Source organism: Neopelma chrysocephalum, unplaced genomic scaffold, assembly GCF_003984885.1.
Source record: "Neopelma chrysocephalum unplaced genomic scaffold, ASM398488v2 Primary Assembly neopelma1_274, whole genome shotgun sequence".
In the NCBI taxonomy this organism is placed as follows: domain Eukaryota; kingdom Metazoa; phylum Chordata; class Aves; order Passeriformes; family Pipridae; genus Neopelma; species Neopelma chrysocephalum.
The window spans coordinates 1019628-1042340 of NW_020897936.1; the positions used below are offsets into that span (position 1 = coordinate 1019628).

General features: G+C 51.5%; 1 protein-coding gene and 1 long non-coding RNA gene across 2 annotated transcripts; one reads left to right on the forward strand and one right to left on the reverse strand.

Moving 5' to 3' along the window:
* Positions 1–3633: 3633 nt before the first annotated feature.
* Positions 3634–12986, reverse strand: LOC113977891. Its single transcript, XR_003537434.1, has 3 exons — positions 12803–12986; positions 10627–10750; positions 3634–3903 (listed from the first exon to the last, which is right to left on the reverse strand). It is a non-coding gene; the product is annotated as an uncharacterized LOC113977891 (long non-coding RNA).
* On the forward strand, positions 12981–16157 carry FOXB1 (forkhead box B1). Its single transcript, XM_027704411.1, has 2 exons — positions 12981–13362; positions 13773–16157. Exon 2 carries the CDS (start codon positions 13796–13798, stop codon positions 14756–14758), a length of 963 nt encoding a protein of 320 aa, XP_027560212.1. The 5' UTR covers positions 12981–13362; positions 13773–13795; the 3' UTR covers positions 14759–16157.
* The last annotated feature ends 6556 nt before the right edge of the window (positions 16158–22713 follow it).

Sequence of the window (22713 nt, forward strand, 5' to 3'; positions counted from 1 at the left end):
GAAAGGAGCTTTTCCTCTTACATCCATGCCAGCAGCCCCCTTTGGGGCTCGGAGCCCCGCGAGCGCCTGTGCTCTGGCTGCTCTGAGCCTGCAGCTGCTCCTTTGAAGTGCTCAGCCTTTGGGGAGCATCCTGGGGCACTGCTGAGCTGCACAGCCAGGCAACAACTGCTGCAGCTCAGACAAGCATATGCTCCAGAGGAGAAGACACACTCTAGATGAGGGATGAGCAAAATTTTGATCACTGATAAAGCAAAGGGGAAAGGTTTTGGAAGGAACTCAAGAAATGCTAAGGATACAGGAGGCTTCAAAGCAAAAGAAGAGCAGTCATCTTGGCTCTGATGGTGTAAACTACATAAGATAGTTAATAATCCAGCTGACAAGTTATTGACAATTAGAATAAATACATTTAGTCATGGTTCCAAGAGCCAGGGTCCCACGTGGGCAGGAGCCCAGCAGCCAGAGAGCAGGAGGTGAAATGGTAGAAACATCCAAGGGTGATGGAGCCACATCACCACCACACACTGTACCAGCAGCACCCTCAGTGCTAATGACCTCCCTGCACAGGAGGCTGGTGGCATGACTGACCCTCAGAGTGCAAAATAATAACCTAATGTTACTTGAACATTGAAAAGACAGATAAATGTGTGTTACTGCGCAACCTCTTAGGAATTTCTGAGAGTCTTCCCTTCCCTCAAAGTGGATACAGCTGTGATGGATGATGAGTAGCACCCAATCACTCCTCAAGGACCATTTGTAACACAACCACCAGGAGCTGCACCTTTGAACTGTGGGCCTGACTTGGCTGTTGGCATGGGCTGCTGTCACCAGGCCCCCTCCAGCTGGAGTCAGTGGCAGTAGGACAGAGTTAGCACAGAAAATGAAAAAAAACAGGAAAAAGACAGAAAACACCTGCCTGCTGCAGTAAACTGACCCAAGGAGAAACACAACAGTCACTGGTCAGAGATGTTCCCTCTCCTTCAGTCCTGACAGAGCAAGAACATCTCTCTGCAGGCTGTGAGCAGCTGCCAGCCACTCACAGCCACCTCAGTGCCCCTTGGCAACAGGTACACACAGATATGCTGCTCCTAAACTACCAGTCACCCGAGGCCAGGAGCTATGCAGAAAGTTTGAATATAGATTAACAGGCTCATAACTTTGCTTAAAAGTGTGCTACACACTGGGGAGGCTGAGCCAGCTGCTACAACAGCCTCTTAGTAGGGCTCCTGTCCATTAAAGAGAGAATAATTCACAAGAAGTGGCTTCAGAGTGGATCAAAGCACAAAGGAGAGAGGGAAAACTATAATTTTGAAAAAGATGTGCACAAACAACACATTTGGGCAACTGTGGATTGGTAAGTGCTATTTCCCCTCCCACTCTCCAGTTGAGCTGCAGCATCTGTCTAATCTGAGCAGCACAAATATCACTTAGGTACTGACTATGCCACCTCCTGTACAACTCTGGGTAAATATTACACATGAGATACAAAGAGAAACATACCTTGATTTAAAAAAAACAACACAGTGTACACCTGGGGTTTACTGACCACCTGCACTAATCTGTCTGCTCACTACAGTTTTATAGCATGAAATCACAGAATCAACCAGGCTGGAAAAAGACCTCTGAGATCATCAAGTCCAACCTGTGATTGAACACCATCATGCCAACCAGACCATGGCACTAAGTGCCACATCCAATCTTTTCTTAAACACCTCTATAATATTCTATATAAGCCTCAAGTTGCAATGTGGGAAGACAGACTGCTGCACCACTTAGTATTTTACTGTTGATGAAGTTTCCAAGTCCACTTTTCTCACATCATTTTACCTAAACATGTCAACTGTATCCAGCATTCAGATGCACGAGTCTTTTTTCTGAATTAATGTGTGATGCACAACCCTTTGTGATCCAGCCACGTAAGCCAAAATTAAAAAAAAAAAAAAAAGAAACCAGCAGAGAGAAAAAGTAAGCAGGAAACCACTTGGCTTGAACCCTAGAGGGTGATGCCCCACGCTGCACTGTGTGTTCTCATTACAGAGCTCAGTTCCTGACCCCTGTGTACGAGCAGGTTCAGCGCCTTCCTTTCTGGAGCACGCTGCCTGCTTTTGAACTTGAGCTGCTGAGAGAGTTTATGAACAGAGCTGTTGTTTTATTTACTCTCAATTAATCATGCTCAACTGTAAACAAAGTGTCTGTTTTAGTTCTGCTGACAATTATCCACTTGTCAACATCTCCCTCAAGTACCTTCAGCATCTGGCAACAGCACAGAACTGCTACATCAAAATGAACGTTTTGTCTCAATAAAAAGATAGACGTGTGGCAGGGTTTCATCTGTTTTCCAGCCCATCAACAGTCAAGCTATATTGCTACTGATGCAACCAGACCACTTGCTATGGAATATTTACAAAGGGGGAGGGAAGCCAAATTTTATTTATATGAGGAAGGCAGACTCACGGAAGAAAGTAGTGGAGAGCCCCAAAGAGCCCCAACACCTCCCCACAAAGGCAGAATGAGCCCTCCTTGCAGCCTGCCTGGTGCCTGCCCTGGGCCTCCTGCTCTGCTGGTGCACGTCCAGCCCCAGCTTCACCAGCCACCTTGCCAAAAGCTGCAGAGTAGGACTTGCTTCTTTATTTTGTGGTGTTCAGCAAATCCCAATGCAAATGGAAACCACTTACTGGTGCTTCCCCAAATACTTTTAGTATGATAATCTTTCCACTACCTGCTCCGTGGCCTGGGCATTCTTTGGTCCCTGGAGCTCCTGTACTGGTTTGAATTTTGCCATTTTAAGCTTGTAAGATATAATTATTCCCATTAGCTCAAAATCCTTCCTGCATTTTAACACAACCTCCCTGGTGCTTAAATTGAAAGCTCCAAGGTAAACTCCAGATAGCCTGGCACCTTTTTGGGTACAGTAAGGAAAAACTGGACACTCCTTTTCTTCTGAGGGGACAAAGGCAGCTTGCCAGGTAACCTCCCTGACAGGTGAGGAGGCTCCAAGGTGCTGGGCCTATGGAGAACATCACCTCCCACCTCTGAGTCACCAAAACCATGTGCTGTGGGTCTGGTTACCTCAAATCTTTAATGTTATCTGAAACTTCACCCAGCTATAGCAAAGGAAGGGGGAAATTTGCCTAACTTCGCTGGAAGCCACTCCAGCCCTGCACCTTTTCTGCACAGAACCGAGTTTTCTCCCCAGAATAAAACACTCAGGGGTGCGTGGGAGGGCCGGAGGCTCCACTGAACGGACCGGTCAGGGGCAAAGCAGAGAGAGACCCCCGGGCCGGGCCGTACCTGCTCTGGGCGGCAGGTCCAGCGCTCCCAGGAATCCCGGCTGCTCCCGGCGGGATTCCCCCCGGGAAGGCGGCTCCGCGCGGGCCGCCGCGCCCTGACAAGCGCTAATCAACCTCAGCTGTGTAATTGATTCTAATGAGCTCGGCTCTGGCTCTAGATCCGCACTCACGACCGCCCGAAGTCGGCGGCGGCTCCGGCCGCGCTCCCCGCCCGCAGCCCCGGCCCGGCCGGACCGCAGCCGCCCCTTTAACCTTCTCCTCCCGCCACAATTAATTGAGATATCTTTTACACTTGATGTGTTGTAAAATTAATGCCTAATTTATGTAATTAGTCAATTAACTGTAATTCTAGCATATGGTGCCAAATGCCCAGAAGGTGTTCTTGTTTCCCAGGTACTTATTTTGATGTCATGAAATGCAGCTAATTAATTTTACATGCATATTAATTTCGGATCTATTTAGCGGCTCCCTTTGTGAAGGCAGATTTAATATTTGTCTTTCTAACCTTTTTGGGCAAATTCCGCGTTCGGTGTTGAAATGGAGGTGACTTTTAAACACATTTCCATCGGTCTCCCTTTCCTCTGCGGAGCCTCTGCTGACACCGGGTCGATCTCTCCTGTGTGAAGATGCACAAGGGCTGATTATCTATAGCTTCCCGCACATCTATAACTGTCGCAAGATACGGTTATTGAATTTAAATCCGATTAATATTTAATATTAAACATTTCTGAGGGAATTTTTGTTTGTTTTTTGCAAAGCACAATATCCCACGGACATTTTTTTTAAATAGCTGCTCTTAATACAATGCTCCTTGGAAAAATTATGAGAATTGAATTATCGCCTAATTAGAAAATGGGCGTAATCCTGATCGCTGGCTTCTGATGTTCGCAGTTCTCCTGACTGCGCTGAGAAACTGCACTTCGCCTCTCCCGGCCCCGGGAAGCGCTCCCGCTCCTCCCAGCAAACCGTTCAGGTTCCGCTTCTGTCTCTGTCGGAAAGCGACCGCGTTTGATTTTGTCCATAACACTGGGAAAGATGAGATTATGCCTCTTCTTTCTGCAGTTTGTGCAGAGATTAAGGGGTTAATCGCATCGCGGGCTTTCCCGCTCCCCAGATGCTGAGAGAAGATTTAAGTAGAAAAAGAGACGAAACCCGCAGTCTACGCCTCAAATTCCCAGCGATACCCTTTTCCCTTTGCCGCAGCAGCACTAATTGCCGCATTACGCTTATCTCTGGGGTGAGGGGAGGTACAAACGCGCCCGGCTGAGGGTGCGGGACTCCGCGCGTGGGGCGGGCGCGCTCCCGCTGCCCGGACCCCGCCAGCCCCGGGGAAAGGCTTTCCTGCGGAGCGGCAAGACGGGACTTGGCTCTTTGAGCCTCTACGCGAGTGCTGTGGCGTCATAAAACTTTTTATCCCTCTTTCTGGATAAATTAATGAGCAATTTAATTAATAAAATCAGAGAGTAGCGTAAGTGCTATGATAATGAAGTTAAATGAGCGCGCAGTAAAATATTCACTAATCCAGCACATTGGCAAATGCCCCCTTAATTCTGCTTAGCACTAAAAGGGTTTTGAGCACCATAATGAGATTCCTCTGTCTGCTAATTAATTGACACTCTCCTGAATATTCATATGTGCTAGCACCAATACGTTCCTAATTGCACCGTGGAATGGATCTCAGAGGAAAGTAAATCGCCATAGACTTAATTAAAATAATGTATGCCAGATCCAGCTCGCTGAAGACGAGACATTTGCCATCAAGCAGTGTAAGAAAGTGGCACCTGGTTTGTAGCGAAAAATGAGGAGAAAATCTTTATCCCTCCCAAGGTGAAGTCAGCAGGGGCTGCGAAGCGCCAGGCTTTTCAGCCTGGAGATCTGGAAGCGAGAGAGCTTCGCCTTCCACCGCCGCAGCCGGTGCGCGACCCGCGGAGCGCGATCGCGTTCGGGGCCGCGCTCGGAGGAACCGCGGCTCAAAGGGGGGAGCGGGCTCTGCACGGCGAGGTGGGAGAAATCTGGTCAGGGATGCCCTCTACAGAAGCGTTCAGGGAAAACCGTTTGTCTCCGGCGAGGGAGAGGAGGAGGGGGAGGCAGCGAAGGAGGGAGGGAGCAGCCACATTTGTAAACTTTTCCTTGAGGGGAATCCGGTGCCTTTGAAGCTCGGTCTCTGAATGGATTGTTCTTTGCACCTCCAGACTGATACTGTGAGCTAATATTGTACATTTAAATTGTTCTGCTGTTAAAAGCGTGGCAAGTTGCGCCGAGAAATGAGTGCCTGGCGCTGCCTGGCCGCGGCCTCCATCCCGCGCCGGGGGAGCGGCGGGGGCCGCGCCCGGGGCTCGCTGGGCGGGCTGCGCCCAGGCCCCGCATCCCCCGCTGCCACTGCAAAGCACACGTAAAGCGCTTTGCTAGGTCTTTTCCTTCCCTACCCGCTCAGGAAACGAAAAGGAAAACTGGTTTCTTGGAAAAGACAGCTTTTAAAAAAATCACCACAGGTTAGAAACTAAAAAGAGTTTATTTGAAGACATACAAATGCATATTTATTATACACATGTAGGCATTAACAATGTAAATTACACCGCCAGCACTTGCTGGTTGTTTATTCATTAGATCTTTAGAAAATCTACATTGCCTGCAGATAGCGGGATGATAATGTGAGATACACAAGCAGTTTACCCAGGCAGCTCCGCCCGGCTCCGCGCGGGGCTCCAACAGGTCCGCGGGGCTCCGCGCCGGCCACGGGTCCCTCTCGCTACCGGGGGCGCTTCTTACGAGTGTAATTCTACCTTGACGAGAAAACGGCCGTGCCCACTGAAACCGCCGTCACCCAAAACACAGCGCGAGGGTTTGACAGGTCGTGGCTAAAGAGGGAGCGAACTTAGGCGGAAACACTTCCTAGCAGGAGAAATACGAAGGGGCTCTCCCCTGAATGACAGCGCAGGCATCTCGCTCTCAGAGCTCTAAAAGCTCTGCCGTTCGCAATACCTTTTATTCCCATGTAAAATCTTTCCTCGCCAAAAGGAGTAAAAATCCTCCATCAAATTCTATCCTCTTCGGCTGATTGAATGCTGTGTGACTACCGTATCTCTCGATAATAAAGACAGAGAAAAATATATGGGAAGAAATCGCTGCGGGGAAATCTTTTCTAAAGTTAGATTCAAAGAATCTCTTCCAGGAATGAAATATTAAAGAAGGTTAATATGGTTTTTGCTGTAGAGCTGAGGGTTGATGGGAAGACGGGAGCTGTGCGGCCGGGAGCTGAGGGTGGAGGATGTCAACAGATGTAAGGGAGCGATGGAAGCCGCTGGACTCGGGAAGCGCAGCCAGCGCTTCGCCTGCAGCCGCCGGGCTGCCCTGTCACCCCCCGCCCTGCCCTTCCCTGCGCTGCGGGGCGCGGTGCGGAGCATTCCCCGCAGCCCCGAGCCGGCCCTGCGGACCCCGACCCGTCGGGTGGGCGCTGACCCGGGCCCCTCAGCAGGGGAGGGGGCGGGCAGCCCCCCTGCTTTCCCGGGGACACAGCCGGGAAAGCGCTGCCCCTTCCCCGCGACACAGGCCCGCACTCGCGGGTGTGCGGGAGCCGGGGGGCTCTGGGCGGTGCCGTCCCGTCCCGTCCCATCCCGTCCCGCCGAGGAGCGGGGGCGGGGAGCGCCGCGCTCGGGAATCGTCCTCCCTTCCCTGGGCAGCTCGGTGGGTGGCAGCGGGGCGGGGGGCGCGGGGAGGGGGCTGCGGCAGGAAGGCAAAGCGCCCACACATCGCACCGCACCCCCACCGCGCCGCGGCAACTCACGGGTCTGTTTGCAAACATGCCCCCCGCCAACAGCGAGAAAAACACGAGCATTCAAAGTTCTGACCCTAATTAAAGCCCGGCTCGTTAAAGACTTCACACAATGCAGGAAAAAGTTTGCCCGAGCCTGAATTCCGCGAGCGGTTATTACCTTTGCTTTTAAAGAGGGGAAATAACCGTAACGTGCGCGCCATTATTCTTGTGGATATGCAATTTAAAATCATCGCCAATTGTCATAAAAACCATTTCACAATGTTTGGCTAAGTAATAACTTAGTCATTTAAAGGTGGTTTTCCGGGCGACACGGACATGCAATTCAAGAAAGATTTACATTGCTTATGGGTTTTGCACCGCCGTTCTGACCGCAGCGGGAACGGCACTCAGCCTAATTTTTTTCTTTCTGATTTTGCACGGAACACCAAGAGGAGAGCAGACTGTGGGAGAAAGCGTGAATGGGATGAGCGTGTCTCGGAAAAAAAAAAAGCTGATGATAAAAAATAAAGTTTATGAAACGGACGGATTTGGAAAGAAGAGTCCTCGAAAAAAAAGAGAGAGAGAGAAAGAAAAGAAAGAAAGAAAAGAATGAAAAAGGAAAATCAAGTTTGCTCCACCCAGCTATTAACCAAAACACAATACCTTTTTCTGGGTGGTACTGCACAGAAGTTGATTCAGTTTTGACAATGTTGTTTAGCTATCATTTGCTATTTTGAATGAATGGGAGCAATCCCCCTTTTTACAACAGTTGTTTCCTATTATGGAGAGGTGCAGCAGTTGAGGGCAGACATGTGAAAGTGGCTGTTTGATTCCCTTTTTCATCCCCCTGACCCTGCCTTTGTCCCTCCTCACCCTGGGAATGTCACGCCTCACTACTTCACTTTGAGATGCTCTAGAAAGTGGCTTTGTTATTCCCTTTTAGACATACACGAAATTGTTCTCATTCCCCCTGCTGTAAAAGATACTTCAAATTGGGACTCGGTTCACAAGTGCAATGCAATTTGGCTTAGCTCAACCTTTGTTCTGCTTGTACAAATGACCAAACAGTGCACACATTATACAGTTGATCTACTGCTCCCTTTACACCAGAGTTAGCGGCTGGGAGAAAAGCAAGTTAATCCCTTCAATACTAAGGTGGCATTTTCAATATTTCCTACAATGCGAGAAGGAGAAGAGAGGGCAGCTTGAAATGCGACATTTGTTTAAAAGGGAAGATTAAAAAGAAAAAGTTTGCGAGGCCTCCCCTGTTACTTCTCCAAATAAATAAATAAACAAACCAACAAGTCCCAAACGTGTAGATAAATACTCCAGCGCCTCCGGGAAGGCAAGGGAAGTTTACCACAAAGACAGGCTCTCGGGGCAGTAACGCCGAGACTCGAGCTGGAATCCGCGCCAACAGCGCAGTACTTAACACAGCGCTGGGGACTCACCGCTGCTGCGGGGCCCGAGCCCGCGGCCACGGGCACACCTGTACGGCCCGGGCACACCTGTACGGCCCGGGCATACCTGAGTGGCCCCGGGCACACCAGAGGGGCCCTGAGCATACCCACACAGCCCGGGCACACCTGTATGGCCCGGGCACACCTGAGTGGCCCTGAGCACACCCGCACGGCCCCGCGGAGGTGGGACGGACGGGGGGCAGGTGCGGGCAGCGCTGCGTGTGCCCAGCCGGAGCTCACGCCCTCGGTGTGTCGGCCCCGCGCAGCCCCGGCTCCTCCGAGCCCTCCAGGGAGGTCCTGGGGACGCGGAGGGAGGGGGGGCTGCGGGGCCGCGCTTACCCGCGCGTGGATTGACCGCCGGCGACGGAGGAAAAAGAGCTCTCCCGGGAAACCGGCTTCGGTCAGGAACCGGGTGCTCCGGGCCAGCCCCAGGAGCGATGAGCGGGAGCAGCAGCCTCCTCCCGGGCTTAAGGAATTCGGGTGGTCCCAGCGCGGGCTCTCTTCGCGCTGGGCAGGGGCGAAACGACGGCGCTGAGCCGGGACAGGGGCCCAGCCGGTGCCACCCCGGCGGTGGCGCAGCGGGGACAAGTGCCGGGGGCTGGTGGCGCTTGAAATCGCCGACGGGGCGGGCGAGGACAGCGCGAACAGGCAGCCGGCTCTGAGGAGGGTGACAGCAGCGAGGAGCCAGCGGGCGGCACGGCAAGGCAAGGCAGGGCAGGGCAGGGCAAGGCAGGGCAAGGCAAGGCAGGGCAGGGCAAGGCAAGGCAGGGCAGGGCAAGGCAAGGCAGGGCAGGGGTGGCCGAGCCCAGCGCCGTGAGCCCCGGGCCCCGGGGGGCGCAGCCGGGCCCAGGCCCCCTCGGGCACAAAGCGCTCTGCGCATCTCAAGCTATCGGGAATACAGGTTTGGGGAGCAGTTCTCAGTCCAGCCTTGACAGGCAGGGGGAGTTTGTTTAGTGCTCGTTGGGAAAGGAACAAAATCCTTTTGAAAGGGCGCTAAGTAGTTTCACGCCAAAGTGGCAGATTTGGTGAAGAATGTGGGGTGGGACAAAGCCTCGCCGTTCCCAGAGCGGCCGCAGCGCTTCGGGAAACCGCACCGGGAATTCAAGCACACAGAAAAGCAGGAGACCCCAAATCTCTCCGCTTCCTTCTCCCTCCCGGCCCCCGAGAAGAAGCAGAACCATTACTGAAAAAAAGAGAGCAAGGCTTAGCCGAAACGCAGCCACGACCAGCAGCCTGGAGTTGACTTTCCAAAACGGGGGAAGCTTGCTCAGAGCCTGGCATTGTGTTTTGCAGCCTAGGAAACCCTAAGAAGCTGGTACTTCCCCCCTCCCTTCTCTTTTCTCCCAACCGGTTTGTAAATATTAACAAGGTTGTGAGCTATTCTCTCACACGGAGTGGGTTTTTTCTATCCTTGGAAAACTTCTTGGCTTCCCCCCACAGCCCCTCTCCCACTCCTCCCCTCTGCAAGGCTGCACACCTGCTTGCAGCCACAAGGATTCAAAATCAATATTGTATTTGTCACTTTTCTGTCTCCTTTTCCTCTCTCAACAGACCTGCTTGCCACTGAGGCGAATTGTGGATTTATGGAGGAAAATTAGCATAAATTATTAGCAAATCTGTAAACGTGTGTGGTCTTGCTTGTGGGAAAGGGGGCTATTGCAAACCTTCCATGCAGAAAGGTGGTCCATGATGGGCTCCATGCAAGGGCTGAATGGCCCTTGCACGAAATAGATTTCCATTGGGTTTGCACATTGATATAATTGACTTATGTGTATTTTATACAGTTTTCCCAACACTTCCTCTGAGCTCCTTATTTGAATTAGACTTCAGAAAAACGTCTATTTGTTTTGGTGTCCTACACAATGGATTTGGATTCACTTGCACCCTCTCCTCCTCCCTAGTGTTGGCTTTCAAAGTAAAAGGCAAATGCTACAAGTTGCATTTAAATCCTGTATTTCCCAGGTCTATCATCTGTTGTGTGCTTAACACGAGGTGAAACTTTGGGTATCAATTACTGGGATGATTTAGCCTGCCCTACCCCTCCGCTCACACATTCCTTTACAATGGGAAAAAAAAGAAAAAAAGAAAAAAGAAGGAAAAAAGATCGTGCGCCTTCCAGCCATACCTCGTTCTCACTCGGAGCAGCAAATGACAACGGAAGTCGACTTCTCTTTAACTTTACAGCTTGCGGTTCCCTCTTGCACCAGCGGTTGTTTTGTTTTGTTTTCTTTCTTCGGAAAGAAAAGGTACTGGGAAAAAGAGGAAGAAAAGAATTTGTCACTTCGTGAATCTTATTCACTCCCGTGCTGTTTCTGAGCCGTCTTTTTGATGGGCATCCCAGGAGTGAACTTGGGCTGAGAAACAACACCCGAACTGAGGGGTGTTAGGAGTTGGGGACGGGGGGCTGGAGTGTGTGTGTGGGAGGGAAGTGTCCCTTATACCCACATATTTGGGGGCTCTCAATACAGACATAGAAGCCTTCTGCGTGGTGTCCTAGGGGACGCTGGGAGGAATCTGCCCTCATTTGAGAGTATCGTCTTTCCTACCCCCTAACAAACGTTCATCATCTAATCACCTCTTACACCCCCAAAAAAATTTCTGGAGGCTGCCTTCCTGCCCTGCCCGGCTGGACGGAGCATCTCGGAGCCGGTTACACTGAGCAGGGCTGCTCCCGGGCTCTGAACTCCACAAACGCTCCCGGGCCCTTCCCTGCCAGGGGCACAGGGTGACATGCGGCAGGTCTCCCTCCAAAAGGGCTCGTTAGCTCGGCAGCGCGGGGCCGCTCGGCTGCTCGGAGTCCCAGGAACACAATTATTTGCTCATTATTCTCTAAACGACATCCTGCCCCGAGAGAGAGGGATTAGATGGGACCGAGGGCGGGCGGGTTGGAAGGAGGGGAGCGGAGTGTAACACACACGAGGTCGGCGCGGTGTGAAATGCGGTTTCCAGACTGCTGCCAGGTTTGAGGGAGCCCCGCTTGCTGGGGACTGTCCCTCCGAGGAGGCTCCCAGGCGCCCGCAGAGCCCGTGTCGCAGCAATCGCGCTGCGGAGCCACCGCCGCGCTCCCTCCCCCAGCCCGGCTATTTTTGCTGAATTAAGAAGGTGACATTATTCTTCTTTTCAAGTACTTCTGTTAATATTGAAAAACGTGCGCTTGCATTTCAAGCGCGCGCGCTCAGCCTCAGCAGCCATTTCAATATTAATGAAATTGTTTAATCTCCTAAATTCATCGTGTTTAAGTTACGTTTTGGTGAGTTATTGACCGACTCCGAAAATATTGTTATGGAGTTGATGTGTATTCACCACAAAGGCTCTTCCTCCCAGGGCTTGCAGCTCCCGAGACAATCTTTAATTCTGGCTCTAGGGTGACAGGATGCACCGCAGCCTCGGGAATACACATCATACAAACTTCCCTCCTGTGCCAGGGCAAGCCTGGGACCTTCCGGGCCTCATCCTCCCCCCAGGACACGCGGCTGGCAGCGAGCTGCTCGTCTGGGCTGCGCTTCCAGGATCGGGCCTCGGTTCCCGGGGAGGAGGGAGGGCGGTGGAGCAGAGGGAGCCGCAACTCGGGTGCTCCAAACCCTGCCTGCTCCTCCACACCCTGCCTGCTCCTCCACACACGGGTGCGCACCGAGCAGCACACAGGCAAGCGAACAGCCTGAGACACAGCGCGTAAATCCCACAGAAGGCGTCAAACTGAGGATATTTAGCACCATGACCGGTGACAGGGACTGGATAGCCCGGCCCAGCTCCGCGGGACCCCCAGTCCCGAGGCCGGCCGGTCGGAGGGGCAAGCGGACCCTCCGCGGCCCCGCGAGCAGAACGGCGGCGTGCAGGGAATTCGTTCCCGAGCCCACCGGGCTGTGCCACGGCCGAGAGCCCGCTCGCTGGGATTATTTAGGGCGACTCCCACGGCTTTACACCAACAGGTCCGCAGAACCAGTCCTGCATGGGCTGGGGGGGAAGGGTGGAGCCTTGGGGGGGAGAGTAACTTCCCGGGGCGGCGGCTACCGAGGAGCCCCGATCTTATCGCTCCTCGAAAGAACCTTCGCTCGGGGAGAGCGGATTTGGCAAAGAGAAAGTCTCTCGTTACAGGGAAAAAGGCTCGCCTTAAGTTAGCCAACAATACAAATCAGATAACAATGCAGAACAAACAGAATACCACAGCCAAGCAATTTCCATGTCAAACATCCCACTGCTCAGTACCTCCATTTGTAAGTGTGAATTGCAGACTAAGCTTCCTGCAAAGTCCACAGAGAGGTTAGTGCATACCTTCCCCCCCACCCCCAGCCACCGGGTACCATCGCACTGCAATTCCGCTGGCGGAGCCTTTTCACCCCTCGCCTTGTCTTCAAATGGAAATGATTCCCATTGGCCCAAGGTGTCCATGTAAATAGGTGTAAATGAAACCAGATTATGCCTTTCTCTCCAGCCCCCTCCTCCCCGCTCCCCTCCCCCTGCTCCCAAGGCGATTGTCATATGATAGCAAAGAAGTGGCACATTAATGAAGCGCCTCTACAGGGGTCTTTTCTGCTCATGTCACCACATAAAACTATCAGATGGTTAGAGGAAGGACATGGAGGCAACTACTTAGCTCATCGCGGCTGCAGAGAAGCAAACAAGCCTCTGCTCCAGTCCAGCTGCCGGTGGTGTAAAAGAAGCTGATTCAGCCCGCGGAGGCGAAGGGAGGGGTGTACAAGAGGATTCCCAAAACCAAGCCAGCTCGCTGCCTCTTCAGGACTAAACCGGAGCAGAGTGGCCGCGAAAGGAGCGACAGACACGCCGGAGGAGCGGGGTGGGAAAGAGCCCGGACTCTCAGCTGCGTCCCGGATGCGGACTGTCAACTTCCAGCAACTCTAAGGTGGGCATATGCAGGGGGTAGCACGAAGTGGGAGACGAGGGGAGGGGAGGGGATGGGGTTCCCTTCTCCTCCTCGCCGAGACCAGAAGACAGAGCTATCACTAGAGTAACTTTACGGCCGCGGGCTGCAGCGGGAAGGCCAAGCTCAGGGAGGCCGGAGCTGGGAGAGGCACACCGTTTTTCCCCCGCCGGCGGCACAGAGCTCCGGGCTGTTTTCTCCTGCCCCCATCCTTCCATCCCCCGCCCCCATCGCGAGGGCTGAGGTCCATCGTGCCCTTTCCCTCCGTCCTTCTTTCTCCAGCCCGGCCCCAGACCCACCGCCTGCCCCGACTGGGTGTCCGTGCAAATCCTCTCGGACTCACCCCTCTCCCCCCACCCCCGCCCCCTTCCCTTGTCGCTGCCCCTCTGCAGATCTCCCCGGTCGCCTCGCGAAGATGCCTCGCCCGGGCAGAAACACTTACAGTGATCAGAAGCCTCCCTACTCCTACATCTCGCTGACCGCCATGGCGATCCAGAGCTCCCCGGAGAAGATGCTGCCCCTGAGCGAGATCTACAAGTTCATCATGGACCGTTTCCCCTACTACCGGGAGAACACGCAGCGCTGGCAGAACTCCCTCCGCCACAACCTGTCCTTCAACGACTGCTTCATCAAGATCCCGCGGCGCCCCGACCAGCCGGGCAAGGGCAGCTTCTGGGCGCTGCACCCCAGCTGCGGGGACATGTTCGAGAACGGCAGCTTCCTGCGGCGCCGCAAGCGCTTCAAGGTGGTCAAGTCGGACCACCTGGCCCCCAGCAAGCCGGCGGACGCGGCGCAGTACCTGCAGCAGCAGGCGAAGCTGCGGCTCAGCGCCCTGGCGGCCACCGGCACCCACCTGCCCCAGATGTCCACGTACAACCTCGGCGTGTCCCAGCCCTCCAGCTTCAAGCACCCCTTCGCCATCGAGAACATCATCGCCAGAGAGTACAAGATGCCCGGGGGCCTCGCCTTCTCCACGATGCAGCCCATGCCGGCCGCCTACCCCCTCCCCAACCAGTTGACTACGGTGGGCAGCTCCATTGGCACGGGCTGGCCCCACATGTACAGCTCCGGCATGATCGACACCGCCACCCCCATCTCCATGGCCAGCAGCGAGTACGGCGCCTACGGCGTGCCCATCAAGCCGCTGTGCCACGGGGGGCAGACTTTGCCGGCCATCCCCGTCCCCATCAAGCCGACCCCCGCCGCTGTGCCGGCCCTGCCCGCCCTGCCCGCGCCCATCCCCACCATCCTGTCGAACTCGCCGCCCTCCCTCAGCCCCACGTCCTCGCAGACGGCCACCAGCCAGAGCAGCCCGGCCACCCCCAGCGAGACTCTGACCAGCCCCGCGCCCGCCCTGCACTCGGTGGCCGTGCACTGACCCGGGCCGCCCGCGCGGACTCTGCCTTCCCTGTCTCCCAAAGTTTCCTCGGAGCTCTCCTCCCTCCCCGCCTCTCCCTCCTTCCGCTCCTTTCCTCTCTCCTCTCCGCTCTTTTCCTCGAAAGCAGACACAACTCCCCGCGGGAAGCTGAGGTTTGCCGTGAGCCCTCCCTCGGGGTTCGGCTTCCCCCCTGCTCCTGAACTTTGCTTTCCCTTCTCCCGAGGCGAAAGGACCCGGCCTGGCCCCCTCCCGCCCGGTAGGAACTGCCACTTGCATCGCTAGTTTTCCAAAAGTACTTCAGGCATCTTCGCTGGGCGAACCCGGCCCGGCGACGCCTCTTCCCTTCCTTTGTACGGGGAAGAGCGGGGTTTATCCAGGACCGGTCTGTAATTCCACAGGCAGGGATGGCCGCTGCCTCGCTGCACGGGAGCAGCGGCGTTTCCAGCCTCCAAGCAGCGGGCGCTTGGATCTTGGAAACGCCGGGAAGTGCTCGTGTCCTTTGTGCGGGTCTCGTTGTTACAAAGGGCAGGATTTCCCGGGGCCAGGCTGCGGGAATCCCCGGGCAGGAGCCCCGGGCAGGGGGTGCGGGGCCGGCGCGGGAACAGGACCCACGCGAGGGAACCGCCCCGGTCCACTCAGCCCACACCTATAATGTTTACAAAGCGCCTGTTCTAATGTAAATACTGAACTTGCATCTGTACTGTACATCGGATGGGGTCCCTTTTGCAGTACCTGTTGTAACGTGGATGTTTACTGTAGTTTTCAGGTGAAAGAGAAGTTGACTCGCCTGTTAACTTCTGATTAACCCGAAGGTTTCGGGGGCTGAGGTTTCCTTTGTTGTTTGTTGGGGTTTTTTGTTGTTGTTATTTTTAAAATTTTGTAGCTATTTATTTCATAGCTTAAAAACAAACAACAACAATAATTATAATAAAAAGAAACCTGTTACCAAGCACATGACCCGACATAGCTTAAAGAAAAGCTGCTGAAGTCACTGATAAAATGTGGAAAAGTAATACAATAGCAGGTACAAACTGTGGAGGTCATCCTGATTTCTGCTGGGGCTTTGCAGACAAGAGAGAGGGGGCTAGGGAAATTGTAAATGTTTGTGCATATGAATGATTATAAAATGTGTAAAATGCACTTTTGTTTGATATACTCCTTTCTAGTTTTAGGTAGTTTGCTGGAAACTGAACTGTTGTTCTGTTGTGAACTGCTTAAGTTAAGAAAAAAAAAAAGAACACCCCCTCCAAATGGCATTAGTGTCTATTGAAACTGTAAAGACATTTCTTTTTAACTTTTTTTTTCCTGTACAGAATAAGCATGGCATTTTAAATATTGGTGTTCTTGTTCCCAGCATGTGTGTTTTAAGACAAAGGTTAAAAAGTGTCTACGTTAAATTATGAACCTAGTCGTCCAAATAATATTTTCTCATTAAAATATGTAAATGCAGATTTAGCTTCTTATTTGTCTTTTTAAAGAGTTTACAGGAGAAAAGAAAAAACATTAGTTGATGACAAAGGAATGACGCTATTTCAATATTTAGATAATCTAAACAGCCTTTTCACGCGAGGTTACTATAAATGTAGTTATTAACATACTACCACGTCTCAGATAAAGTTGTCCTTATTGCCGGTTTAGCGAAGGGATAAAGCACTGAGTGTGTTCTGTGGGGTTTATACATCTGTGCATCTACGCATACACATCTGCATTTGTGCCCTGTACACTCACACCGAATACAAACACGAATTACATTTACACCTGTTTGGATGTAACTTATCACCTACGCACTCCCAGTTACATTTTATCTAAAAAGTACAAAAACCAGTAAGCTCCTGCGATAGAGAGCAAACATAAAACCCCTTAAAGAATTACTTCCTTTTCAAGACTGAGAATACCGCATTTTTGCCAGTAGTGTTTTTTCTTACAAGTGGCATCTCAAAATCTTTTTCGAGTAAAAGTGAGCTATTATAGCCCTTTACCTGTCGTTTAAGCCTCCTCAAGCACAACAGTTTAGCCCAGCCACTGCTGTAATTTCTCCATCTCTGTTGATCAACACTTTCAAAAAACGGTAGGTTGCAAACTGTAACACTTAATATTGTACCCGTTTTTCTGTAATTAAATATACAGTCCCTTTTAAAAAGTAAGGGCAACGCAGTTACAATGAAAACTGGATTCCGGGCACTTTCCAGGGGGGTTCTCCCAATCTGTTAGGGATTTTACGAGGATTCTGCGACTGCTGCAAATGACAGAAGCAATCCAGTGAAATTACTAACGAAGTGTTTCGGAGATGAGGAGGCTGCGAGCACAGTTATGAGACAACCACACACTGAAGTGCTTCCTAGCAAGAAAACGACATTGTATTCTAATGAACAGACAGGATTCGCGAATTCTACGGCAATGATGTTACAGAGGTTTTGTCTCTGATCTCTCTCTGAATTTCTGGACCATAAACACAGTAAGTGACATCCCCATTTCCTTATTACAAACCACAAGGTCCTTGCAAAAGTTTTAAGATTAATGTAGAGGGCAATTAATCCAGTTGTGACCATTTTTTCAAAAAGGGAACGGATCCCACACACAGAAAAAAGGTGGAAAATACATGAATCATTGGGCTGATTAAAATGCATGAAGCTGCTAAAGCTTGTCAGATGGGGGACAACTGAACTCATTCATCAAGTCCAACCCACGATTATATCAACACGATCAGCTAAAGAAAGCATTCAAAACTTATCACCAGATCAATGGACACATAACTCGACAAACTTTTCCTAAACAAGCGATGACCTACATTTTTAGACGACGAGGACGCTTTTTCTCCTTCCTTTTTTTCTTTTAAGATCTAGCAGTCAGAATAAATCCTCAAAGATGAAATCCGAGCTCAGCTAAGAAGATGAAGCTGCACTTTCAGTCTTTTTTTTTTAAACTATACAGTAACGGCGGAGATAACGATCTGAAAAGATTATGGCCCAAAGCAAAATATTTTCGAAAGGTGCAATAGCTTTCTCGCTGCATAATGCGATAGTATGAGTCGCCACCGTACTTTTAAAGTGCCATTTTCCTCCTTATCTCTGCGGTTGCCCGAGACTTTGGCAGCCCGAGGACCCCCCTCAGCCCGCGCCCTCGGCCGCGCTCCTCCGCGCATCTCCGCCCGCGCCCCGATGTTGTGATGCTGCTCTCAAACAAATACGCAGCTCAGCGAGTCGCTTGAATTTACTGCTTTGACTTGTTAAATCTCCCTAATGGCTCAAGTCCAATGTCAATAAACACAGATCTGAAATGGAACAGCGAGAGACAACGGCGCGGAGGGAAGGGCCGAGGGGGGGCGAGGGAACCAGCCCCGGCCGAGCTCTGCGCCGCGTTCACACATTTCGTGGGGGGCCGGGGGGGGATCTTTATCTTTTTTATTTTATTTGCCAGCGAGACATTGTAAGCTGAGCGTACTTGATGCAAAGCGAGCGTTCATTCCAGGCAAAAGCTCTTTTCTTCCGGAGGATGGGTTTGAGCCCGGCTGTGCAAGGTAAGCCCGAGAACCCAGCCGGGCTTGGCGGCTCGGGCTTTTGCTCCATGTCAGCGCATGGTATGTGAATCCTTTCTCGGCGGCGTATTTCTTTCCTTTTTTTTTTTTTTTTTTGGTTTTGTTTTCTCTCCCCTCGACATGTGACAAGACACCACCCCACAGGACTGAATCCTCTATTGAAGACAGCCAGCTCTTTCTCTCTCAGAATATTTATTTTCTCTCGGACCGCGCCTTGCAGGGAAGGGCGGTCTGTGCCAGGTAGGGAGAAAAGAACTCCCCGGCGACCCCTGAGAGGGAGTTTTATGAGCCAGCCTTTTTTCAGAAGTGATCCTTGGGAAAGGGACAAAAAACTTAGCAGCTTCATCAACTTCAGTGCCGAATTATCTCGGAATCTTAATATAAATATCACTTTGTGGGTTCGTTATTTTTTGTTTTGTTTTTATTAACAAAAAGAAACCGAGGCTGTGAAGCCTTGGAGGGGCTGTATTTGTTTCTTTTAAACTAACAACAAATTATCTAATTAATATGTTTCAATTACAGCATGAAAAAGAGAGGCTTTGGACCGCCTGCAGTGGGTTTACAATAGCCCCAGAGCCCACTATAAGAATTTACAATAACTTCACATCTGTTTCTTTATTTCCCACTTTTCGAGTCTAAAACTCCTCTTGAAATCACTTCAAACCGTGGCCCAAGTTATGAAATATGGTCTCTCTGCCAGGAAAAAAAAAAAGGTAGAAAGAAAAAAAGGACAAAACTTTGCAGATCGAGGCTTCATTTGCAAGCTAGAAAGTGAAAGCCCCATTGAAGAGCATTAAACAAATATATTAGAATTCTGTCACTTTATGCAATTGAGTAGATCAAATAAAGGGTCCCAGGCCACTTCATTCACTCTCATTCACTTGAATAGAAAATGCAAAGAATAGCAAACCTAGACTGGGCCACCGATGTAGATTTAGCCCTTTTTTTCTGAGAGACAAAAAGGCTGAATTTTCACAAACACATTGCTGACTCGGGGACTAGGAAACCAGCACTGAAACCCCTTTGGAATTTAAATTCATTTTATCTTCCTCTCTCTTTCTGGGTCCCTTTGCGCTACAGGGCGAGTTGCACTGGCACCCTTGCCTGGAAAAAAAAATACAACACAACACATCAACAACGACCAAAAAAAAAGAAAAAAAAAGTTCCAGATATACCCAGCCGAGCCGCAGCACACTTTGGGAGGTGAGGTTTTATTTGCAAAGAGAAAAGAGGACCCAGCCGCTCTCTGCCCGGGCTGCCCGCGGACCGCAGCCCTCCCCGAGCCCCGTCCGCGCTCGGGGCGCTGCGCACACGCGGAGGGGCCGCGGGGGGAGCGCGGAGACCCCCCGGGCCAGCCCGGGCTGGGATCACCCAGCTACAGCAGCAACACACTGCACAGCACAGGGCAGGGTATGGCACCGAGTGTGGCACCGAGTGTGGCACAGGGCAGGGCACAGGGCATGGTATGGCACAGGGCATGGCAACACAGCCGTGCTCATCTGTGCCAGTGCCTGCCCAGGGCAGAGTGTGGCACAGGGCAGGGCACAGGGCAGGGTATGGCACAGGGCAGGGCACGGCACAGAGTGTGGCACAGGGCAGGGTATGGCACAGGGCATGGCAACACAGCCATGCTCATCTGTGCCAGTGCCTGCCCAGGAGCCAGCAGTGCACAGCAGGGACACAGCCCCTGTTCTCGAGGAGGTGGCCCCAGGAGTGCCCACTGCTGTGTGAGAACCGGGTGACCCTGTCCCCCCCTTGGCAGGTGTTTCAGGTGGAGGTGCCTGACCTGCCATCCCTCCTCTGCCGGGCCCTCAGCGCGAGGCACGGGGGCACCAGGGAGGGCCTGGCCCTCTGCTCCCTCAGCATCCCCAGCATGGGCACTGCCAGGACACACCACCGTGTTTGAGAGGTCAGCTCAGACCACAACTGCAGCCACTGCTAAATAAAGGCTCTTGGGTTTGTGCTGTTTCGTAGGGCCTCAGTATTAATTAAGTAGTAACTCGAGTATTTTGCATTAATTAGAGCAGCTCCTTAGAGAGACATTACAGCCAAGACTAATCCTACACCACAGGAAAGCACTCAACATTTTCACTGCCCCAACCAGCACAGCCAGCACAGCCAGCCAGCCAAACAGACAGACAGACAGACAGACAGACAGCACAGCCCCCTGCATGTGCTGGGCGGCTTTGGAAACACCAACCTGCAGCCACTTCTCCATGTGAGGACATCAAGGCACTTTGGGGCTGCAGCTTCCATCCTCCCTGCCTGCTTTAGTGGCTACTGACTAGACAACAAATAAGCAAGGAGGGACTGAGCCCAAAGCCTGGACCTGCTTCTGTCCCTGGGTGTGCCCACCAGCCCTGGCCTCGGCAGCATAAGGTGCCTTCTCAGACTTCAGAAATCTTTATTACAACATCCTGCCAGAGGATTTGGGAACTCTTGCTCCAAAGGACGCTTTCCTAAGCAGGCCCACAGGTTAATTCCACGTTTTAACACTCTGAGCTACTAATTATGGGACACTTTTATTCCTACTGTCAGCAGTGCCACTGCACTAACAAACATTAAAGAAATATAAACTCAAATGAAATAAGCAAAAAGTTACCAAAGCCTGTCTTTTGGAATACCTAAACATGAAAGCACACCAAGTCATCCAGCTCTGGCCAAAACCAGCTGCTTTATTGGTTGAGTCAGACAGGAAACTCTGCTGCAGGATACGAGGGTGGGCAAAGAACCCATTCCAGAGCAAGGTAGACAATTCTCCATTGGCAGCCACTGATGGCAACCAGTTCTTCAAACAACGGCAAGGCCACCTCTTCCCCACCACAGATGTGCCATTTTGTACCAACTGGAGCAATATCACCATCTAATTCTCTCCCACCTGCTCCTGTGTTTCTCTCCTGCATAGTCTTTGTGGCTCTGACTGTCGAATTTCACTTTTAACTCCTCGGCTTAATGATGTGTGTTCCTGGGAGCAGAGTGCTGAGGAGCTGAAAGGTGCAGTCAGCAGCCCAGGGTCTTTAGAATGTTTTTGCCTTGTCCCTTGGAGACCTCCCTCCCCGAAGGCTAATGGGGGATGGATAATTCCCCGGGGCCTTTCACACGGAGTTCTGGACCCAGGAGAACAAGACTTGCATCATCTCTCCCTCTGCTCTTGTCTCTCCTCAGCCTTTCAAGGGCTGGGCTATTCAGGCCAGAGATAAAACCCCTCACACACAGAAGGGTGGGAATAGCCCTGCACAGACCTGCTGAAGGAGACCACAAGCAGTTTGTGTTTCTTCTCAATTTGTGCTGAATGCACTTGAGCCCTTGTTGAATATAATTTCATACTTAACCCTCACAATTTTCAGGTTAAGGAAGTTCTCTGGAGAACAGGGAAGAGGCTCAAGAGAGGGTTGATCTCTGTTACGTGTAATTTGGCTCCAAATTGCTGTTTTGTCTATGAGAATTCTAACAGATTTAGAGAGGAATTCTAACAGACAGGAAAGTAGACATTTATGATTTCTACACCTGCAGGAAGTTGTTAATAGTCATACTCATTTTTTATTGAGCTACAGCTCCCTCATCTTTGCTAGACCTGGCAGGGTCAGGTGCATCCAGGGGCTCTGAGGAGCAGACATTCTCCTGAATGGACATGGGAACAAGCTGGACCACATTGAGCTGCTTTCCCCACAAGCCAAAGAACGTATTTGTAATGTAAGTTATATTCAGCCATTCATGATTTGCCAGACTGGCACCAGTATCTTCTCCTGGAAAATGGCACACGCTGTGTATGCCAGAGGAAGACACACAACTCCTACAACAGAAGGACAAGGGAAGGCTTGTTATTCTTGCTTGCCCTGTGGCTGCTGGGGTTCCTCACCTCCCAGTGCCCAGTGCTCTCCCTACAGCTCACCCAAGTCCTGCCTGCAAACGCCTTACACAGACACGGTGGGGTTCAGGGTAAAACTCTAATTGCATTAAAATCCACCGAAAATTCCCAGTGAAGTAAATAGTTTCACCATCAAGGCTTTTCAGAACACTCAGATGATTTTCTCATCAGGTAAGCAATTTGTCTTTCTCTCAGTTTGGAGTCAATCAGGCAGTGGATATGGAAGGCCATAAACAGCATGTACACAAGTGCCTTAATGCTGCCTGGCCATGGGCAACTCTGAAAACTTGGGAAAATGTTCACATTCTTTTTCATTTTTTTCCTCCACTGTTATTCTAGTGCTTTCAGACCATAAACCAGAAACCTTTTTTTTTTTGCCTCAGACACAAAAGAACTGGCCAAAAAGGGACCAAACCCAGACCAAACCATGGGGTTCCATGTTCCTCTCTGCCTGCAACAAAGTTTTGTTTTGTTGCTTTGTTGGTGTTATTTTAGTTGGTTGCTTAGTTTGGTTTGGGTTTTTCTGTTTGTTTGTGTGGTGGTTTTGTGGTT

Bases quoted from the DNA above. Each gene is read 5' to 3' on its own strand.
- FOXB1 (XM_027704411.1), top strand. From the start codon at position 13,796: ATGCCTCGCCCGGGCAGAAACACTTACAGTGATCAGAAGCCTCCCTAC.